Source organism: Gouania willdenowi, chromosome 15, assembly GCF_900634775.1.
Source record: "Gouania willdenowi chromosome 15, fGouWil2.1, whole genome shotgun sequence".
Classification (NCBI taxonomy): Eukaryota; Metazoa; Chordata; class Actinopteri; order Blenniiformes; family Gobiesocidae; genus Gouania; species Gouania willdenowi.
The window spans coordinates 35,247,566-35,271,124 of NC_041058.1; the positions used below are offsets into that span (position 1 = coordinate 35,247,566).

The 23,559-nt window shown below is 37.4% G+C and overlaps 1 protein-coding gene across 3 annotated transcripts in view; it reads right to left on the reverse strand.

Moving 5' to 3' along the window:
- gbf1 (golgi brefeldin A resistant guanine nucleotide exchange factor 1) overlaps window positions 1-23,559 on the reverse strand; it is a 164,048-nt gene that overhangs the window by 10,988 nt on the left and 129,501 nt on the right. For 2 of the 3 annotated variants that reach the window (XM_028467806.1, XM_028467808.1), the window contains 12 exons: window positions 22,014-22,190; window positions 21,874-21,938; window positions 20,079-20,202; window positions 17,973-18,044; window positions 15,708-15,802; window positions 9,519-9,672; window positions 7,121-7,346; window positions 5,592-5,749; window positions 5,202-5,463; window positions 3,562-3,773; window positions 2,417-2,567; window positions 510-640 (listed from right to left, as the gene is read on the reverse strand). In XM_028467806.1, the coding sequence (XP_028323607.1) occupies window positions 510-640; window positions 2,417-2,567; window positions 3,562-3,773; window positions 5,202-5,463; window positions 5,592-5,749; window positions 7,121-7,346; window positions 9,519-9,672; window positions 15,708-15,802; window positions 17,973-18,044; window positions 20,079-20,202; window positions 21,874-21,938; window positions 22,014-22,190 (1,827 nt within the window). The remainder of the gene's footprint in view (window positions 1-509; window positions 641-2,416; window positions 2,568-3,561; window positions 3,774-5,201; window positions 5,464-5,591; window positions 5,750-7,120; window positions 7,347-9,518; window positions 9,673-15,707; window positions 15,803-17,972; window positions 18,045-20,078; window positions 20,203-21,873; window positions 21,939-22,013; window positions 22,191-23,559) is intronic. The other variant, XM_028467807.1, reaches the window with a different exon arrangement.

Sequence of the window (23,559 nt, forward strand, 5' to 3'; positions counted from 1 at the left end):
AATGTGTTTTTACTGTAAATGGTTAATAAACTGAACTGATGGACTCAGATGTGATCAGATCAATCACTAAAACATCTTCTAGAACCTAAAGAACATCTCCAGAGTCAAAGGTTTGATGAGTCACAAAGATCAGGAGAAGCTGCTCCATGTTTTCATCTCCATCTACTGGACGATTGTAAATTAGTGACGTACGGAAATTCCAGCTACAGAAAATGTTCGGTTGAAAATGGCTTAAAAGTGCATTTTGGTTTTCGGCCAAAACACTTTCATCAAAAAAAGCAACTGAAACAGGAAGTTGTGATAACGCTTGTCTGTAAACAAACCAACTGACCCTGGACTCACAGAGCATCTGTATTTATACATCTGAGCAGAGTTTATGGATCTGGTTTCAGTCAGCGCACGTTTAACAGAGATGTTCCTACTACATCATGATGGTCCACGTTATGAAGATCATTACTTGGATGGAATTAAACCGAAGTGTGTGTGTGTGCGTGCGTGTCCTTCCACACCTTATTGAAACATGACTCCCACTCTGTAGCGTCCAGTGTCTGCAGGTCATGTACGAGCAGCGCCCTCTGGAGGTAGGTCAGAGCCTGCATACGAACCTGACGACGAGCGTCACAACACAACCACGCAATACCTGAGAGAACACACGCACACAAACACACACACACGTCACTGCAGTGCCTTCAAACAGCACAACAAAGCAAAAAAAGAACACAACCAACAAGAATGTAACACACACTCAAGTGATCAGATCAAACCAAATGATGAAGATGATGATGATGGTGTAATGATTTATGATAGGCCTCACCAACCATCACAATCGTATGCATTGAGTGGCTGAGGAGAGAGTGACATTTGGTGTGGATAATGTCTGGAAATGATGCAAAACATATAGGAAGATGTAGTGAATGGCCTTTGGGTGGGGAGGGGGGAGGGGGCTGGAGGGGGTGGTGGGGAGGGGGGGGGGCTGGAAAGGGTGGTGGGGGGGGGGGGGGGGGTGTGGAGTGGGTGGTGTGGTGTGGTTGGGGGAGATGTGGAGGTGACTTCTGTGTGTCAACAATAGAGTTTAGATTCTTGGCCTGAGCCCACAACCCTGACCTGAGTTTGTGCTCAGGCCTCATTTTCCTGCTCTGCTGTCAGGCTGGGCTTCATTTTCAACTGCATTACATTAATATTATTTATTAATAAACACAAAAACACTTCTGTATTGTATCATTTCTAAAGTGATTTCTGCTAGTAGTGGGACAGGATATTGATGGCGTTGTGTTACGTTCACATTCACTGAATATTATTTGCTGATTTTGCTCATTCCTCACTGGCTGCTGGAGAACAGAGAACAAATATGATTGGTTCTTCAGTCAGGTCTGTGCTCCACCCAGTGTCACGTCTGAGTTCACATCGTACTGAGTTCCTCTTAAAATCTCAGTATGTGACTGCTACGTACTGAGATGTACCCGTACTGGGTTTAATAAATAAAGTTACATTAGGTTAACTGTTTTTAACTGCAATGTATATTAAAATCATGTTTTTTTAAAAAAAATAAACGATGTATCCCAGACACGGTGCTTGGCATGGAACCTGAGATTCCTGAGCTCCTTCTTGTCGGTGTCTGGTGAAGGCGTTCCCTTCACCATGGAAACCATTAACATGTCTATCATTTCTTTGTGGCGTTGGAACCTTAACTTTAGCTTTGAAATGACATTTTTTATCTCAGCACAGCAGAAGTAGAAAAAAGCTAAGAGGAAGTAGCATAAATTCATTTTCTGGTAGTGCGTATGCTCAGACCGATGTGAACTCAGACTGTGACACCGGTCTGGTCTACATACTGTAACGGACTGGGTTCTATGTTCTGGTTATGTTCCACTTGTGTTTATTCAGTGGTTAACTGATGCTGAGATTTCCCATGGCTGTGAAGGCATCATGGTTACGTGTAAGCTTTCTCTGCCAATGTTTACATGTGTTCTGAGTGCTGATTGGCTGGGAGGCTGGGGAAAGGGTGGGTGTAAGCAGGGAAAGACTAGTGAACAATTCTGTTCCCACGGTAGTGTGAGTGTAAAACGGTTCTTTGTGTGTTTGTTTGTTTGTTTTTAGTTTGTTACTACGACCTCCATTAAAGCCTGTAAAACTGTGATAATGACTGGAGTCACGTCATTAGAATACTTTAGGGCTGTGGTGAGTGTGTGCACGAACGCCCCGCCCCTTCCCCCGAGTCATTGAGCTACCAATCTACCAGCTGCAATACGTTCAATAAAATAATAATGTACGTCGGGTTTGCTTTGGGCTCTGGACTACAATTTAAGTTTATGGTCGGGCTGAATTTTTTGTGCCTGATCTAAACTAGAACTCTGGATGGATGGATGGATGGATGGATGGATGGATGGATAGATAGATGTGGGTGCGATGCTCTTACCCTGCAGCAGGGGGCACCAGCAGCTGCTCCACAGAGTCTGAGAGTCAGCCTCTATCTTCCTCCCTGAAGTCTCCACGTGTCTCTGTTCCTCTGCCCATGAACTGTAGATGTTGGCAGCTCGAGTGTGTAGAGTGTGCATGAGGTCCAGGAGCTACAACGCGCACGCGCACACGCGCACACACACACACACACACACACACACACACACACACACACACACACACACACACACACAGCTCATTTAGCCTCTGTGTTAGCGTTAGCAGCGCAGGCTAATGCTACATACCTGAGCTAACATCACATGAGTTAAGTTTAAAAATTAATTTGTGCTGAAAAAAAAACTGCATCATATTGGAAAAGTATTAAATACTAAAAATAAGATTAGATTTTAGCAGCAAAGGTGCTGTCTGTAATAATAATAATAACAACAATAACAACAATAATAGTAATAGTAATAGTAATAATAACAATAACAGTAATAGTAATAGTAATAATAATAATCTGGTACTTACATCCTGACTAACCTGTAATAATAATAATAATAATAATAATAATAATAATAATCTGGTACTTACATCCTGACTAACCTATAATAATAATAATAATAATAATAATAATAATAATAATAATAATCTGGTACTTACATCCTGACTAACCTATAATAATAATAATAATAATAATAATAATAATTATCTGGTACTTACATCCTGACTAACCTGTAATAATAATAATAATAATAATAATAATAATAATAATAATAATAATAATAATAATAATCTGGTACTTACATCCTGACTAACCTGTAATAATAATAATAATAATAATAATAATCTGGTACTTACATCCTGACTAACCTGTAATAATAATAATAATAATAATAATAATAATAATAATAATAATAATAATAATAATCTGGTACTTACATCCTGACTAACCTGTAATAATAATAATAATAATAATAATAATAATAATAATAATAATAATAATAATCTGGTACTTACATCCTGACTAACCTGTAATAATAATAATAATAATAATAATAATAATAATAATAATCTGGTACTTACATCCTGACTAACCTGTAATAATAATAATAATAATAATAATAATAATAATAATAATAATAATAATAATCTGGTACTTACATCCTGACTAACCTGTAATGACACTGTGTGGTAGCTGGCTGGAACACCTTCATCCTCCTCATCATCACTGTGGGAGCGTGACAGGCGCTGATTGGACGCTCTGCCCCCCCCTCGTCGTGCAGCCCCTCCCCCGTCCTTGTCCCTCCCCTTCCTCCTCAGCCTGGACTTAGAGTCGTATTTATGGATCTTCTTCTTGTCGTGGTTCCTGTAACCTGTAGAGTCAGGGTGGGGTCAATTACAATTACAATTAAGACAATTACCATTGTAATTGAAAACAATCTGTCTCTGCTACAATTGTAATTGAATTGTAATTGAGTTCAGATAATTGACTTTGCAATTGTAATTGTCATGGAAATTCTATAAAAAACAGTCAATTACAATGTAATTAAACTCAAAGCTGATGAACCATGTTACAGTTCTATCTATCACACATAATAATTATTAAAATATGTTTCACATAACTTTTCCCACTACCTGTCACTTCTCTTTAGAATCATTTTAACATTTAAATAAATATATAAATCTATCAGCTTATTATAGACATGGGTTAGCATTACAGATGCTAACAGAAAGCTAACACAAGAGGAAGGTTACGTTCAATCAAGTTATTTATTAAAATATCAGTAATAGTGATTGATTGTAATTGAATTTTAGTCATTGTAATTGACTTACAGGGGAAAAATAATACAGTGTATGTAAATGGCAAAAATGCAGGTCACAGTAATCATAACTGAGTTGCAATTAGGGATGTAACAATTCACTCAACTCCTGATACGATTCGATTCACGATAGTGGGTTCACGATACGATTCTCTCACAATTTATTTTATAAAATGGGACTGTAGTATTAATATAGTGGTAATATTCCTTTATTTTATTTTTTTGAGAAAATACAGTACTATTTTCCTTTTATTTTTAATTGTCAAAAGAGTCCCTTGAAAAACTATTCAAAACAATGCAATTTCACAAAAAATAAATCTTGAATGAAATAAAGGAATAATACAAATGAAGAAGAAGCTTATTAATTTAAATTCTGGTTCTATAGTAAACAATGCAAAACTGCATAACAGTTATTTTTCTTTTTAAAAGTGCAACTGAAAATGTATTTTGTGCCTTAACCATTGGGCTTTAAAAAAAAAAAACAAAACAGTCATTGCACTGATTTACGTCAGATATTTGTTTGGACCAGCAGAGGGCGCTGGTAACCCAATGGTCGGTTGGAATGCAAATATTCTAGCAGTGAAGAAGAGATGCTATGCTAGCAGAGAGAGCTAAGAGAAAAACGTGACTTTTACAGATATTCACGTAATATTACAGATATTCTTTAGGTGCTTAAGGGGTAAGGAATCATTTATGAACATGTTTAAAAGTAGAAGGCGGCCAGAAAGAAAGTAGTAGCAGATTCTGCCCGACGCGTACACTTCTGGATAGCGTTAAAAAAAGTACTGCGATTCAATTTTCACAGCATCGATGTGAACCGTGATACCAATGAATCGATTTTTAACTGCCATATGATTAATCGTTACATCCCTATTTGTAATTGAACATCAACCGTGGTGTTAGTGGACTACAGAATGTTGATGAAGCTGTGGACCAATGAGAACACAGAGAGCTGTGAACCAATGAAAATGCAGCTCTTACCTCCATTGAGGCTGGCCTCCACAAACACCCTGATGGCTCTCACACATAGCTCAAAGTTATGGGGCGTGACGTGGGCGGCGTCTCGTACGATGAATGACAGCGTCTCCACACACTTGAGGAGGGACTTGGTGTCGTGCTGACCCAGGTCCTGGCCCAGGGTCAGACTGTACTGGTTCACCAGGGGGTGGTGGAGGGGCGGGGCCTTCACGCTCACTGCTGCTGCTGCTGCTTTACTCACACTCTCACACTCCTCCTTTCCAACCTGGCAACGCACAAACAGGAACGAGTGAAGTCAGGGTTCTGTACCGTGCGTGCGTGTGTGTGTGTGTGTGTGTGTGTGTGTGTGTGTGCGCGTGTGTGTGTGTGTGTGTGAGGGGGGCGGGGCCTCACCACCAGCCAACCGCTGCTCATCATGTCCACGTCAGTCATGGAGCGAGGGATCCTAGATTTGTTGTGTTTGGTGTAAACCTCAGAGTCTGACGTGTAGCCGGGGTCAAAGGTCACCTCACTGGGATGGTGAGAGGACAGCTCACTGTCAGACTGGGCCCCTACACACGCACACGCGCACGCACACACAAATTATAATCACATACTTGATAATTGAAAAAATTTAACTGAGTTCAGACAAATGACTTTGTAATTGTAATTGTCAAGGAAATTCTATAAAATCTGTCAATTACAATGTAATTAAACCTGTTGAACCATGTTACAGTTCTATGTCTGACACATACGTACCGTAGTTAATAATTATTAAAATATGCTTCACATCAATTTTTCCCTCTACCTGTCACTTATGTTAAACAGGTGTTCTCAACCTTGGGGTCAGGACCCCATTTGGGGTCACAAGACACTGGGAGGCGGTCACCAAATGCTTTCAGAAAACTAAGAATATTGAGCCCATTTTTGCTTTTTTTTTTTTTTTTTTAATTTTTCTGCAACTACACCAAACTCACCATATTTTAACATATTTTCATCACTCTTTCTTGCCATATTTTTCCAGACATTTTCAGCACTTATAAACCCTTTTTACCACGTTAACCTAATGTCACATATGTTGACACATTATTGACCCTTAATGGCCCACGTCATGAGTGACATCACAACTCTAGCTGGAGGTAAAAACAGGAAACGACTGGAGGCTGGTAATGTTACAGCTTTGTCATGTCGTCATGTTGTGTGTCTGGGTTCCAGAATTGGAGATTGAATTAAATTTAAGTTTTATAGAATTCCAGCGGACACTCATTCTCAGAAAAACAAAGACCTCCAAGCTAAGCTCCGCCCAACAAAATACGTCACAATGTTTACAAACAATCAAAGGGTCTAGTCACTATTAACCTCTTTTCACCATATTTTATGCTTATTTGTGCCATTTAACCACATTCACCATTTACCATGCCCATTGCTCCTACTTTTAAATTACATCACACAATTTCTGCCACTTTTAAGCCAATATTGACACTCTTAAGCCCTTTTCACCACTTTTGTCTGTTTTTATCCACTCTAATTTGCAACTTTTAACCAATTTCTGTGGTTTTTGAAATCTCATTTCACCACCTTTTCCACCATTTTTGGTCACTTTGAACCCATTTTATTTGTGATTAAAACCAGGATTTCCATCTTTAAGATGACTATAATAATAATAATAATAATAAACGTTCCTGGATAACAGTGGATATTATTCAGATGAATAAATAAATGTTGTAAAGATGTCGTGGTTGGACACACTATAAACAGTTATTTAAAATGAGTGCATTTATATATATACTAATATATACTGCATTTATATTGTATCTTTTCAAGCATTTAAACCTTTTTGGAACTGAAATAATTGTATAACAGAAACGTAGACGTCAGGTCATACGATCAAAGTGTAAGTTAATAACAATGAGAGTTGGTGAGTGAACAGGTGAGGTGCGTACCTGTGTCAGGGTCACTGTTGGTGGAGGCAAACTGAAAGGAGGCGGGGGGTTTGACTCCTGCTCCGATGCACTCCAGCAGAGAGAAGAGTGTGTACCAGTCGTCTGTGCAGTGGATGTTGGCAGCGTTGGTTTTCAGCAGCTCGTGGAGGCCGTAGGACACCTCACGACTGACCCTCGACAGCACGGGGGGCTTCATCATCAGCAGCAGACGCAGAGAGAGGAGGACCTAAACACACCACAGGGGTCACATGATCTCAGCATTAGAATAACGACCAATCAGAGCACTGACACAGAAAACAACAAATATTTATTTTGTGTTTTTGTTTCATTTTGTGTGTTTTTGTTGTAATTTTAAATATTGTTCTCTTCATTTGCATGTGCTGTTGTTGTTTTGTGTTTTTGTTAAATTTCAGTTATATTTTTCTATCATTTTTAATTTGCATATTTCTTTAGGTATTTATTTTATAAGCGTATTTTCTGTCACTGTGTGTCTTTGGACTCTTTTTGCTATACTTTTGTATATTTCATACATTTTGTGTGTATTTTTGTAGTCATTTGATATATTTTAGTTGCTATTTTGCATATTTTTTAGATATCCATTCGTAGTCCTCTTGTGTGTTTATGAAGTAACTTTGTGGGTTTTTTTGCTTTACTTTTTTTATATTTGATTTTCAATTCCTTTTGTGATTTTTTTTTGTAATTTTGTATGTTTTTTTAGTGTCAATTGTGTATTTTTTGCAGTTTTTTGTGTATTTATTTTGTGTTTCTGGAGTTATTTCTGGAATTTTTGTATATTTTTCTCTTATTTTTCATGTGTGGTTTTGTGTATTTTGGTAATATTTGTTATATTTTTCAGTGTTATGTGTGAATCACAGTTTACAGTCCGTGAGTTACTTACATAACATTCGTTTTTCTCAATTTTTGTTAAGGACGTAATGATTCACTCAACTCACGATACTATTCGATTCACGATACTGGGTTCACGATACAATTCTCTCATGATTTATTTTACAAAATGGGTCTGTAGACAAATATTCCTTTATTGTTTTGGGAAAAAAAAACTAGAAAATACTGTACTATTTTCCTTTTATTTTTCAATGTCAAAAGAATCCCTTGATAAACTATTCAAAACAATGCAATTTAACTAAAAATAAATCTTGAATGAAATAAATACGGGAATAATCCAAATGAAGAAGAATCCTTTTAATTTAATTTCTGGTTCTATAGTAAACAATGCAAAACTGCATAATAGTTCTTTTTCTTTCTAAAAATGCAACTGAAAATGTATTTTGTGCCTTAACAATTGGACTTTAAAAAAAAACCAGTCTGCACTGTATTTACATCAGATATTTGTTTGGACCAACCAGCAGAGGGCGCTGGTTACCCAGTGGTCGGTTGGCATGCAGATATTCTTGCAGTGAAGAAGAGATGCAATGCTAGCAGACAGAGCTAATAGAAAAACGTGACTTTTACAGATAATATTACAGATAGTCTTTCGGTGCTAAAGGGGTAAGGAATCATTTATGAACATGTTTAAGAGTAGAAGGCTGCCAGAAAGAAAGTAGTAGCAGATTCCGCCCGCCACCTAAACTTTTAGATGAGAAAAATACAGTATATAGCGCCTTCTACTGTTTAAAAAAGTACTGCAATTCAATTTTCAGAGCATCGATGTGAACCGTGATACCTATGAATCGATTTTTAACTGCCTTACGATTAATCGTTACATCCCTAATTTTTGTTGTCAATTTGCAAATTTCTTAGGTTTTTACTTTGTATGTGAACCTTGCTGACACTTTGTGTCTGAAGCTATTATGTGTATTTTTGTTGTTCTTTTGTGTATTTTTGTTGTTCTTTTGTGTATTTTTTCTGTAATCTTTGATTTTGTGTGTGCATTGTTTTGTGTATTTTGGTTGCAGTATTGCATATTGCCTGTTTGTAGAGGTCTTGGGTGTTTATGGAGTCATTTTCTGTATATTTGTTGTTTTGTGTGTTTTTGTTGCTGTTTTGACTGTTTCTTAGATATCTATTTGTAGTATTTTGTGTTTATGGAGCAATTGTGTATAATTTTTATCATTAGGTGTACCACGGGCGACCGTGGCTCAGGTGGTAGAGGGTTGTCTTCTGATCGAGAGGTTGGGGGTTCGATCCCAGTACCTGACTATGTGTCGAAGTGTCCTTGGGCAAGACACTGAACCCTAAGTTGCTCCCAGTGGTCGACTAGTGCCTTGCATGGCAGTCCTGTCCCACTGGTGTGTGAATGTGAGAGTGATTGGGTGAATGAGCTGATATGTAAAGCGCTTTGGGACTGTTTCAGTGGTGATTAGGCGCTATATAAATCAAGTCCATTTACCAAGTCCAAAGTATGAACGCGTGTGTGTGTGTGTCTGTGTGTGTGTACCTGAGAGCTAATGTCTTCACGTCTCAGCAGACGTATAGCTAGTCTCAGTAATCCTACCACAGCTCTCTCCACTAAGAAGCAGCTCTCAGTAGCGTGAACACAGAGGTGGAAGAAGTGGTCGCGTACAGTCTGCCACACACAGGAGACACGATCCCTACACGCACACACACACACACACACACACACACACACACACACACACACACACACACACACACACACACACACACACACACACACACACACACACACACACACACACACACACACACACACACACACACAGGGTTAAAGGACACTGTAGAGCACACATCTAAACAGTGGCCCAGAATTGCCAACAACATAACACAACAACAACGAGCCACAACACAATCACAAAGATCCCAACTCAATGGAAAATGGGGGATTATTTTCAAAATAAAATACACTGTGTTTCAGGCAAATTGAAAGAGGTTACCCTGGTAGAAAACACTGACCTTCTGGAGCCTCCAGCAGATCTATTTAAGACTCTATCCAAAAACCAGCACATTTAGCTTTTGTTGGTGTGTTGTGACTATTGTTGGTGTGTTGTGAATATTGTTGGTGTGTTGTGAATATTGTTGGTGTGTTGTGACTATTGTTGGTGTGTTGTGACTATTGTTGGTGTGTTGTGACTATTGTTGGTGTGTTGTGACTATTGTTGGTGTGTTGTGAATATTGTTGGTGTGTTGTGATTATTGTTGGTGTGTTGTGACTATTGTTGGTGTGTTGTGACTATTGTTGGTGTGTTGTGAATATTGTTGGTGTGTTGTGAATATTGTTGGTGTGTTGTGAATAATGTTGGTGTGTTGTGAATATTGTTGGTGTGTTGTGAATATTGTTGGTGTGTTGTGACTATTGTTGGTGTGTTGTGAATATTGTTGGTGTGTTGTGAATATTGTTGGTGTGTTGTGACTATTGTTGGTGTGTTGTGACTATTGTTGGTGTGTTGTGACTATTGTTGGTGTGTTGTGACTATTGTTGGTGTGTTGTGACTATTGTTGGTGTGTTGTGAATATTGTTGGTGTGTTGTGAATATTGTTGGTGTGTTGTGAATATTGTTGGTGTGTTGTGAATATTGTTGGTGTGTTGTGAATATTGTTGGTGTGTTGTGACTATTGTTGGTGTGTTGTGACTATTGTTGGTGTGTTGTGAATATTGTTGGTGTGTTGTGAATATTGTTGGTGTGTTGTGACTATTGTTGGTGTGTTGTGATATTGTTGGGTGTGTTGTGAATATTGTTGGTGTGTGTGAATATTGTTGGTGTGTTGTGACTATTGTTGGGTGTGTTGTGACTATTGTTTGGTGTGTTGTGGACTATTGTTGGTTTGTGTGACTATTGTTGGTTTGTTGTGACTATTTTTGGTGTGTTGTGACTATTGTTGGTGTGTTTGTGACTATTGTTTGGTGTGTGTGACTATTGTTGGTGTGTTGTGACTATTGTTGGTGTGTTGTGACTATTGTTGGTGTGTTGTGGACTATGTTGGGTTGTTGTGACTATTGGTTGCTTGTGTTGTGAAATTTGTTGGTGTGTTGTGAATACTGTTGTGTGTTGTGACTATTGTTGGTGTGTTGTGAACTATTGTTGGTTTGTTGTGACTATTGTTGGTGTGTGTGGACTATTGTTGGTTTGTTGTGACTATTGTTGGTTGTTGTGACTATTGTTGGTGTGTTGTGACTATGTTGGTTTGTTGTGACTATTGTTGGTGTGTTGTGACTATTGTTGGTGTGTTGTGACTATTGTTGGTGTGTTGTGAATATTGTTGGTGTGTTGTGACTATTGTTGGTGTGTTGTGACTATTGTTGGTGTGTTGTGACTATTGTTGGTGTGTTGTGACTATTGTTGGTGTGTTGTGACTATTGTTGGTGTGTTGTGATTATTGTTGGTGTGTTGTGACTATTGTTGGTGTGTTGTGACTATTGTTGGTGTGTTGTGACTATTGTTGGTGTGTTGTGACTATTGTTGGTGTGTTGTGACTATTGTTGGTTTGTTGTGACTATTGTTTGGTTTTTGTGACTATTGTTGGTGTGTTGTGACTATTGTTGGTTTGTTGTGACTATTGTTGGTTTGTTGTGACTATTGTTGGTGTGTTGTGACTATTGTTGGTTTGTTGTGACTATTGTTGGTGTGTTGTGACTATTGTTGGTGTGTTGTGACTATTGTTGGTGTGTTGTGACTATTGTTGGTGTGTTGTGACTATTGTTGGTGTGTTGTGAATATTGTTGGTGTGTTGTGAATACTGTTTGTGTGTTGTGACTATTGTTGGTGTGTTGTGACTATTGTTGGTTTGTTGTGACTATTGTTGGTGTGTTGTGACTATTGTTGGTGTGTTGTGACTATTGTTGGTGTGTTGTGACTATTGTTGGTGTGTTGTGACTATTGTTGGTGTGTTGTGACTATTGTTGGTGTGTTGTGACTATTGTTGGTGTGTTGTGAATATTGTTGGTGTGTTGTGAATACTGTTTGTGTGTTGTGACTATTGTTGGTGTGTTGTGACTATTGTTGGTTTGTTGTGACTATTGTTGGTGTGTTGTGACTATTGTTGGTGTGTTGTGACTATTGTTGGTGTGTTGTGACTATTGTGTGTTGTGTGGACTAATTGTGGTGTGTTGACTATTGTTGGTGTGTTTGTGACTATTGTTGGTGTGTTGTGACTATTGTTGGTGTGTTGTGAAATGTTGGGTTTGTGAATATTGTTGGTGTGTTGTGTGAATATTGTTGGTGTGTTGTGACTATTGTTGGTTTGTTGTGACTATTGTTGGTGTGTTGTGACTATTGTTGTGTGGTGTGACTATTGTTGGTGTGTTGTGACTATTGTTGGTGTGTTGTGAATATTGTTGGTGTGTTGTGAATATTGTTGGTGTGTTGTGGCTATTGTTTGTGTGTTGTGACTATTGTTGGTGTGTTGTGACTATTGTTGGTGTGTTGTGACTATTGTTTGTGTGTTGTGACTATTGTTGGTGTGTGTGTGACTATTGTTGGTGTGTTGTGACTATTGTTGGTGTGTTGTGAATATTGTTGGTGTGTTGTGACTATTGTTGGTGTGTTGTGACTATTGTTGGTGTGTTGTGATTATTGTTGGTGTGTTGTGAATTTGTTGGTGTGTTGTGAATACTGTTTGTGTGTTGTGACTATTGTTGGTGTGTTGTGACTATTGTTGTTTGTTGTGACTATTGTTGTGTGTATGTGACTATTGTTGGTGTGTTGTGAATATTGTTGGTGTGTTGTGACTATTGTTGGTTTGTTGTGACTATTGTTGGTGTGTTGTGACTATGTTGGTGTGTTGTGACTATTGTTGGTGTGTTGTGACTATTGTTGGTTGTGTTGTGAATATTGTTGGTGTGTTTGTGACTATTGTTGGTGTGTTTGTGACTATTGTTGGTGTGTTGTGACTATTGTTGGTTGTGTTGTGAATATTGTTGGTGTGTTTGTGAATATTGTTGGTGTGTTGTGAATATTGTTTGGTGTGTGTGTGACTATTGTTGGTGTGTTGTGACTATTGTTGGTATGTTGTGTGAATATTGTTGGTGTGTTGTGACTATTGTTGGGTGTTGTGAATATTGTTGGTGTGTTGTGACTATTGTTGGTGTGTTGTGAATATTGTTGGTGTGTTGTGACTATTGTTGGTGTGTTGTGATTATTGTTGGTGTGTTGTGACTATTGTTGGTGTGTTGTGACTATTGTTGGTGTGTTGTGACTATTGTTGGTGTGTTGTGACTATTGTTGGGTGTGTTGTGACTATTTGTTTGTTGTGACTATTTTGGTGTGTTGTGAATATTGTTTGGTGTGTGTGTGAATATTGTTGGTGTGTTGTGACTATTGTTGGTGTGTTGTGACTATTGTTGGTGTGTGTGGACTATTGTTGGTGTGTTGTGACTATTGTTGGTGTGTTGTGACTATTGTTGGTGTGTTGTGACTATTGTTGGTGTGTTGTGACTATTGTTGGTGTGTTGTGACTATTGTTGGTGTGTTGTGACTATTGTTGGTGTGTTGTGAATATTGTTGGTGTGTTGTGACTATTGTTGGTGTGTGTGAATATTGTTGGTGTGTTGACTATTGTTGGTGTGTTGTGACTATTGTTGGTGTGTTGTGAATATTGTTGGTGTGTTGTGACTATTGTTGGTGTGTTGTGAATATTGTTGGTGTGTTGTGAATATTGTTGGTGTGTTGTGACTATTGTTGGTGTGTTGTGACTATTGTTGGTGTGTTGTGACTATTGTTGGTGTGTTGTGACTATTGTTGGTGTGTTGTGAATATTGTTGGTGTGTTGTGACTATTGTTGGTGTGTTGTGACTATTGTTGGTGTGTTGTGACTATTGTTGGTGTGTTGTGACTATTGTTGGTGTGTTGTGAATATTGTTGGTGTGTTGACTATTGTTGGTGTGTTTGTGACTATTGTTGGTGTGTTGTGGACTATTGTTGTGTGTTGTGACTATTGTTGGTGTGTTGTGACTATTGTGTGGTGTTGTGAATTTGTTGGTGTGTTGTGATTATTGTTGTTGGTGTGTTGTGACTATTTGTGGTGTGTTGTGATATGTTGGTGTGTTGTGACTATTGTTGGTGTGTTGTGACTATTGTTGGTGTGTTGTGGACTATTGTTGGTGTGTTGTGACTATTGTTGTGTGTTGTGCTATTGTTGGTGTGTGGTGTGATTGTACTAGTGTGGTGTGTTGTGAATCATTGTGTTGTGTTGTGACTATTGTTGGTGTGTTGTGCCTATTGTTGGTGTTGTTTGTGACCTATTGTTGGTGTGTTGTGACCTCTGTTGTGTGTTGTGCATCTTGTTGGGGTGTTGTGACTAGTGTTGGGTGTTGTGACTATTGTTGGTGTGTGTGTGAATATCTGTTGGTGTGTTGGTGACTATTGTTGGTGTGTTGTGAATATTGTGGTGTGTTGTGACTCGTGTTGGTGTGTTGTGAATATTGTTGGTGTGTTTGACTATTGTGGTGTGTTGTGAAATATTGTTGGTGTGTTGTGCATATTGTTGGTGTGTTGTGGACCTATGTTGGTGTGTTTGTGAATATTGTTGGTGTGTTGTGACTATTGTTGGTGTTGTTGTGACTATGTTGGTGTGTTGTGAATATTTGTGGTGTGTTGTGACTATTGTTGGGTGTGTTGTAATATTGTTGGTGTGTTGTGACTATTGTGGTGCTGTGTTGTGAATATTGTTGTGTGTTGTGACTATTGTTGGTGTGTTGTGCTTATTGTTGGTGTGTTGTGGACTCTTGTTGGTGTGTTGTGACTATTGTTGGTGTGTTTGGACTATTGTTGGTGTTTGTGCTATTGTTGGTGTGTTTGTGCTCTGTTGGTGTGTTGTGATATGTTGGTGTGTTGTGACTATGTTGGTGTGTTTGACTATTGTTGGTGTGTTGTGACTATTGTTGGTTGTTGTGACTATTGTTGGTGTTGTGTGTGACTATTGTTGTTTGTTGTGACTATTGTTGGTTTGTTGTGACTATTGTTGGTGTGTTGTGATATTGTTGGTGTGTTGTGAATCTTGTTGGTGTTTGTGACTATTGTTGGTGTGTTGTGACTATTGTTTGGTGTGTTGTGACTTTGTTGGTGTGTTTGACTATTGTTGGTGTGTTGTGACTATTGTTGGTGTGTTGTGACTATTGTTGGTGTGTTGTGAATATTTTTGGTGTGTTGTGAATATTGTTGGTGTGTTGTGATTATTGTTGGTGTGTTGTGACTATTGTTGGTGTGTTGTGACTATTGTTGGTTTGTTGTGACTATTGTTGGTGTGTTGTGACTATTGTTGGTGTGTTGTGACTATTGTTGGTGTGTTGTGAATATTGTTGGTTTGTTGTGACTATTGTTGGTGTGTTGTGAATATTGTTGGTGTGTTGTGAATATTGTTGGTGTGTTTTGACTATTGTTGGTGTGTTGTGACTATTGTTGGTGTGTTGTGACTATTGTTGGTGTGTTGTGACTATTGTTGGTGTGTTGTGATTATTGTTGGTGTGTTGTGATTATTGTTGGTGTGTTGTGATTATTGTTGGTGTGTTGTGACTATTGTTGGTGTGTTGTGATTATTGTTGGTGTGTTGTGATTATTGTTGGTGTATTGTGATTATTGTTGGTGTGTTGTGACTATTGTTGGTGTATTGTGATTATTGTTGGTGTGTTGTGTTGTTACATCTATAGTTGAGTAATGGTTCTCTCTCCTACCTGTTCTCCAGGACGATGCGCAGCAACATTTCCAGGCAGAATGCAGAGTCTTCCTCATCGTAGTTTTCTTCATCAGGACTGACTGAGATCAGCGCCTGAAGAGAAGTCATCATAGGTTCTAGACATTTACACCTTAACAAGCTTTTCACCCACGTTTCTGACTGCTCTCTGAGGCTTTACACAAACTGCAATATTTTGCGTTATTTCACTGCTCGATTATCATATCAATCCAAAAAATGACTAAATCAATATTTTTAATACTGCTTTTTTTTAAAAGAAAACAAAATTTAATTGCGCTAACATCTGCATAGCACGTAAACACCCAGTCACTAAGTGTCAGTGAATGCACCATCAGACCCGGTTAAACTACATCACTCCTCAATTTTTTTTAAAGAATTAAAGAATTTGACAGAATCAGAAAAGTTAAACCTTTTTGAAAAATGTTTTTTGACAGTTTGATAAACATTCTTCTTGTTTTTGGTATTGGTGCTTGATTTACAGTTAGTTACCATTTACTTGTTCTCGCAAGTTTAAAAACGATGAAATAAATTGTATCTCATCCCATTTTGTACTTGAAAAGGTGACATTTGTAATTATTGATATTGCGATATATTGTGATGTATATCGTATTGTTTAGTATCGTATATATTGTATTGTGACATGCACATCGTGAATCGTATCGTCAGATTCATGGCAATGCACAGCCCTACTCATCACTGACTTATGTTCCACAGTTAATCCGACATGTTTAATATGTGTGCACCGGCTCAACTAATGGTATGTCTTAAATGTCCAAGCTTATCTTGTAAAAATGAATTTCTGAAAAGCTGGAAATGTTCTTCAATTGAATTTAATTCAGGAATGTGTCAGTAAAGATAAAGCAAACTTGAATTCAATACAAGCTGCTCTGTGGCTGCTTTTTAAAGGAAGGGACGCCATCTTGGAAATAAACGGCAGCCATATTGGATTTCTGGTGGTTAGCATTTGTCAACATTTCACGCTTGAATCTTCATCTGCTCCATTAAATGTACTGAAGTCTGTGATAAATCCCATTATATCCCATGTTTTATTTTAACTTATTTTGCAGATTTGTATCTTTTGTGTCTATATGTACACATGTATTAAATCATGTATTCTATTAAAACTGTTTCTTGGCCAAGTCTCTCAAGCAAAAGAAATAACTGACCTCAATGAGACAGATCTGGTTAAATAAAGGTTATAATAATAATAATAACTAAAATATTTGCACTTCCTGAAGAAAATGCAAGTGAGGATGCAGATGCTGGCCTATGTTGCATTGAATTAGCTTAGCATTAGCCTAATGTTAGCATTAACCCAGTGTTAGCATTAGCCTAACATTAGCCTGATGTCAATATTAACCTAGCGTTAGCATTAATCTAGCGTTAGCATTAATCTAGCGTTAACATTAACCTAACTTTAGCAATTGCCTAGCAATCGTATTAGCCTAACATTAACATTAACCTAACTTTTGCAAGAGCCTAGCAATTGCATTAGCCTAACATTAGCATTAACCCAATGTTAGCATTAGGCTAGCATTAACATTAACCTGGCATTAGCATTAGCCTAGCGTTAACATTAACCTAGCATTAAAATTAACCTGACGTTAACATTAGCCTAGCATTAGCAATAACCAAGCAATAGCATTAGCTTAGCAATAGCATTAACCTAGCAATAGCATTAGCCTAACAATAGCATTCACCTAGCGTTAGCATTAGCCTAACATTAACGGGTCATTTCTGTGTGTCGGGAGGAAGAGGAAGTTATGTCTGTGTGATTGACGGGGGGAGGAGATACAAAATACAGTAAGCAAAACATTCAACTGTGAGCCAGATATTAAAATAATAATCATTTTGCCATCAAAAGCCTCGTCTCAGTGTTGTTGTTTTTTTTAGAAGGAAACCAATGTTCAGATGTTATAGTTTTCAAAAAAGCAAAAAAAAAAAAAATTGCGTCAAAGTTACTGAGAGAGTTTTTTTTAGAAAATGTCTGTTTTCTCAGCTTTTTGCTCTGAAACTGGTGATTTGTCTAAAACTTGCTGATTATAGAAAAACGAAACAAGCCAGAAACAACTTTTTTTGTTCTAAAAATAATAATAAACTTCTGAATGAATGTCATATTCAACCTTAATGATTCCATGAACTTATCATAATTTATGTTCCTGTTTTAAATGAATACAAATCTATAATTTCCAGTGTAAAATGGTTTTGAGGACTGAATTAAAAGCTTGAAATGATGATTATTAACCTTCATGAGCTCCTGTAGAGACTCCAGCTGCAGGAATTTACTCTCAGTGATCAGTTTCTCTGGGTCACATTGCTGCAAACATACAATAAAGTCACGTTATCCACAGAGAGCAGAGCATAATCATTCATATCTACTCACACCTTAGAGATTACCACGGTAGGATCATTAATTACACACATTTTAACTCAAACATTAGAATATTCTACAGTTACATTAAATAAAATGAAATACATGAAAAATATGTGGAAAAATACGTTCAATAGCTCCAATAAAAACAATGATTATATCAGATTTTAAGTTCAGTCAAATATTATCTGATACTCTTTCTTTTTTTGCTGATATATGAATTCCACATTTCCATTTGAAAACTGAAAGGTTTTTGTTCTTCTGTAAAGTACAAACTAATTCACAATAAAATGTAATAAATGATCCTGTAAGTTTCACTGGAAATAGAAACTTTTCCCTTTGTTTCCGTTTCCTCATCATTCTCTGTTTAGATAATTTACTGATATTAAACTTCCTACCAGGCATAAATACAGTAAATAGAGTTAACTACTGTTATTAATTAACATTTCAAATGCTTCACTAAATGATTTACTAAAAGAGGAGAGATGCACTGAAATCATATCAGATTACCTCAGAAGACGTTAGCCACAATGCTAACCGTTAGCCTCCCATTTATCCCATAGAAATATTATTTATGAAACCAGTGACATCAAATCTCATAAAATGTCTGAACATTAATAAAATGCCTTATTAATAAAGAGCAAAGAAAAAAACGTATTCTATTTTTCATGCTCACGGTTCAGGACACGGGTTGGGTTAGTGAGGCACTGAGAGGGGGTCACCAGATACCTTCAAGAAACTAGGAATATTTTTAGACCATTTTGACCATTTTTCTGCAACTACACCAAACGCATCATATTTTAACCTATTTTTCATCACGTTTTCTTGCCATATTTTTGCTCTTTTTAATGTATTTTTGCTATGTTCCTCCTATTTCTGACACTTCTACATCATCAATATATTTACTGCACATGTTCAGCACTTATAAACCCTTTCCACCACTTTTACACCTAATGTTACATATATCAACCCATTATTGTCACTTTTAACCTCTTTTCAACATATTTCATGATTATTTTTTTACCAAATTAACCACATTAGCAATTTTTAATGACCATTATTTGCCACTTTAAACTAATTGTTCCTTTTAAATTTAAATACATTACCCCAACCGCCCTTCCCCCCATTTCTGCCACTTTTAAGCTAATATTGACACTTTGAACCATTTTTACCACTTTTTCTGTCTGTTTTTATTCACTCTAATTTACAACTTTTAACCAATTTTTGTGGTTTTTAAAATCACATTTCACCACATTTTCCACCATTTTGTGTCACTTTGAACCATTTTATTAGTGATTAAAACCAGGATTTCCATCTTTAAGATGACTATAATAATAATAATAATAATAATAATAATAATAATAATAATAATAATAAACATTCTTGGATAATAGTGGATATTATTCAGATGAACCAGAGCAGTAAACATAGAGCAGTAGATCTAGAGCAGTAGATCTAGAGCCGTAATTATAGAGCAGTAGATCTAGAGCAGTAGATCTAGAGCAGTAAACATAGAGCAGTAGATATAGAGCAGTAGATCTAGAGCAGTAAACATAGAGCAGTAGATATAGAGCAGTAGATCTAGAGCAGTAAACATAGAGCAGTAGATATAGAGCAGTAAACATAGAGCAGTAGATCTAGAGCAGTAGATATAGAGCAGTAAGCATAGAGCAGTAGATCTAGAGCAGTAGATCTAGAGCAGTGAACATAGAGCATAAACATAGAGCAGTAGATCTAGAGCAGTAGATATAGAGCAGTAGATATAGAGCAGTAAACATAGAGCAGTATACATAGAGCAGTAAACATAGAGCAGTATACATAGAGCAGTAAACATAGAGCAGGAGATATAGAGCAGTAGATCTAGAGCAGTAAACATAGAGCAATAAACATAGAGCAGTAGATCTAGAGCAGTAAACATAGAGCAGTAGATCTAGAGCAGTAGATCTAGAGCAGTAGAAGCTTTGTGGTAGACGTTGGTACCTTGATGCAGAGGATGGCGGCCTGCTTGGCCTCCTGGTTCTCTGTGGACGGACTCCTGAGTCCAGATTGTTCAGCTCCACTCAGAGTCAACCAGTTAACGAAGCTCAGCACTGCAGACTCACCCCTGATGGAGGAGAACCATCCATTACTCACACCATCAACACATGAACTAACAGTAGCGTTACAGTCAATGAGTAAACATGACACAGCAGGTTTCTAACCTTAGGGTCAGACCTTATGTGGGGTCACCTGAAATGTCTAGTAACAATAATATTAAAAAATATTAATCAAAAGTATATTTTTAATTACATTTTTTTTTTATTATTATTCAATTGCAGCAATGTCCTTAGAGCAGGGTTTTTCAACCTTGGGGTCGTGTCCCCATGTGGGGTCGCCTGGAAATAAAATAAAACTAGGGTTGCCTGAAATGTTTAGGAACAATAAAATAAAATAAATACTCAATTATAATTTTTAATCAAAAGTGCTTTTATTTTGATTGAGCAGTTTTTTAATGTCTAGTAATAATTACATTAAAAAATACTCAGTGATTGATCTGTGGTTACACGTGACTATCCAGGTAGAACCAATGGGCCTGTTTTATTAATTCACTTAGTTGATATAGTTTAATGTGGTTACTGTAATGTAACTAGGATAGTCAAAGGTTTCCAGCTGTAACTGAAAAAGTGAAACTTTCTGAAATAAAACTACAAACAAGTTGTCATCAGTGTAAAAAACATAGATCTACAGGTAGATGTGAAACTAAATAAAACAAACCCTGGAACAGTCATGTGACAAATCAATCAATAGTTCTAGTTAAGAAAGATTATTATTATTATTCTGTACACAGTGGAAACAGAAACAATAAAAATAATTATATTGTGAACCTGTTTATATTGTGGGGAACATATTATATACATAAATGTAATTGGAGTCTAAAGCCACAAAAAACACCACTTTAAGAATAAAATAGACTAATATAAAACCTCTTTACTGTTATTTGAGTCATTCTGCGCTTGCGCGATTTGCGGTGATGACGCGCTGGTGACGACATAATCCAAGATGGCGGCGGCCCAGACTACAGCAACACTATTTAATAAGAGCCTTAAAAGACATGGATATAATGAAAAGAGTGGATGGACAGAGACATAGACACACAGACTTACTAAACACACACAGACCTCGGTAAACGGAACAGGCTTCATCGGTCGGCAGGCACTAGGACCCAGAGGCAGAGTAAATGTGTCCCCGTACTGTATTCACAGGCTGTAATATCATCAGTTTATCATTTTACCAGTTGTTAGAACTACTGTCTTTACAAGGAATATAATATTTATTCATGGTGATTAGTTCATATCTCTCTTCTGCTCCACGGTCCAAACTGAAACCGTGTGTTATTGTTGAGCTGCTGATTCAAAACTACAGTCAAAATAAAGGTGAAAACAGTTGTCATGTGGTGTTCTGTGTTATATATATTCACAGTTTTAGTGGGTTTTTTAGTTCATTAGATTAGTTCACATTAGTGCACGCACGCAATAGGGTCCTACACACTGTTGTAGTTCAGGCCCTAAAAACAAGACAAATCTTTAAATTTACATTTTCCCATGTTGTTTATACATTTGAAAAAAACAAAAAAATGAATGTTACTATTTATTTTAAAATGTGAGACTAATTACATTTATAAAATCATATTTATGGGTGTAATTTAAGACTTTTGAAACACTGATTTTAGACATTTTATTGAGAATCCTGAATGTAATGCCTTTTCAGACTTGTTATTAAACACATGAGTGCTGACCGGTTAGAGGGCGTTTCCTCTCTCTGTAGAGAAATCTTTCCATTGGGCTCCACAAAGTCCTCCACCTGGGAACAAACGAGAGGTGAGGTGGTGAGGGGTGAGCAGTAGGGGGCAGTAGAGGACCCACACTGACTTCTAACCTCCACCATGGCTTTAGGAAGCAGCTCCGCTCTGAACAGCTGCAGCATGGACTCCAGAATGTTCTTCCATCCCTCCCTCAGGATGTTACCATGACGATGAGACAGGTCGAACATCGTCTTAGCTGCAGTCTGAGCTTTACTGTTGCTCCCAAACACTGTGGGAAGGTTCTCCACAGACTGTGCACACACACACACGCGCACGCACGCACACACACGCGCACGCACACGCGCACGCACACGCACACACACACACACACGGTGATGACACGTCATCAAACAATCCACTCTGCATCTCAAACTTTTTCAGGGTGTTTCCCACTGTAAATAATGTAATAAATAAAAAATAAAAAACTAAATTAAACTAATCACGTGCATGTTAATGTGCACTAGTAAAGCAAAAAGCTTAAAATGATCCTCCACTATTTTTACAAATGTGTCCAAAAACCTTATAAATGTCCTTATAGGTAGATCTATGTCTAACAAAACACAGTATTTTGCACCATATTTGTTTTATTAACTTATAAAAATAGGACTAGTTTACCGTTATAGAGTCTGTGCGCCGCCATGTTGGAATGACATCATTGATGACGAAAATCGTCCATTTTAATCCATTGAGTTCTATATGAGGTGAAGCATTCAGGATCATTTAACAGATTTTTTAGTGTAAATAACTTGTGCTACTTTGGGTTGATCTAAAAATCAATACATACTAAAAAAATTGATGTAAATCTTTTGTTTACAGAAGTTTGGATAAACAAAATCCGTGCCCAGAAAATTGTGTGACCACAGGAGGCGACAGTTCCATCTCTGCTGATTCATAGACGGTATGAAGAAGAGAAGAAGAGCTCCTACATGTAAATACAGACAACCAGGATCTACAGCTGCTCATTAATGCTGACCCAAGTAAAATCTGTCTGATGTAAAGTACTGGTGTTCCAGTCAGAAATGAAGGTGAAGGTTTAATGGTTTAAGTCCAGATGTTTTGCTCTTCTTCTCTTCTTTGTAACGTCTATGAATCAGTAGAGATGGAACTGTCGCCCCCTGTGGTCACACAAATATGTGCAAAACTAAATAATAAAAATAATAATAATAATAATAATAATAATAGCGCAATAGTGCATTGATGAGTAGTGTAGGTGAACATTTAAATTAAATATTATGTACATGAACATTCACAGTGACAGATTGATCCAGGGTTGTTATGTTTAGTTCCAGGGTTATTTCACAGAACCAGGTCTGACACTCTATGACTGTTTTGTGTTGATCACAGTGACAGCCTGGGGGAAGAAACTGTTTTTATGGCGGGTAGTTTTTGGCGTACAGTGATCTGTAGCGTCTGCCGGAGGGGAGGAGTTTAAACAGATTGTGTGCAGGGTGGGAGGGGTCTGCAGTGATGCTACCTGCCCGTTTTCTGACCCTGGACAGGTATAAGTCTTGGATGGAGGGCAGATCAACACCAATGAAACTCAGGCTTTATAACGGTAAACTAGTCCCATTTTTAAAGTTAATAAAACAAATATGGTGGTTTTGTTAGACATAGATCTAC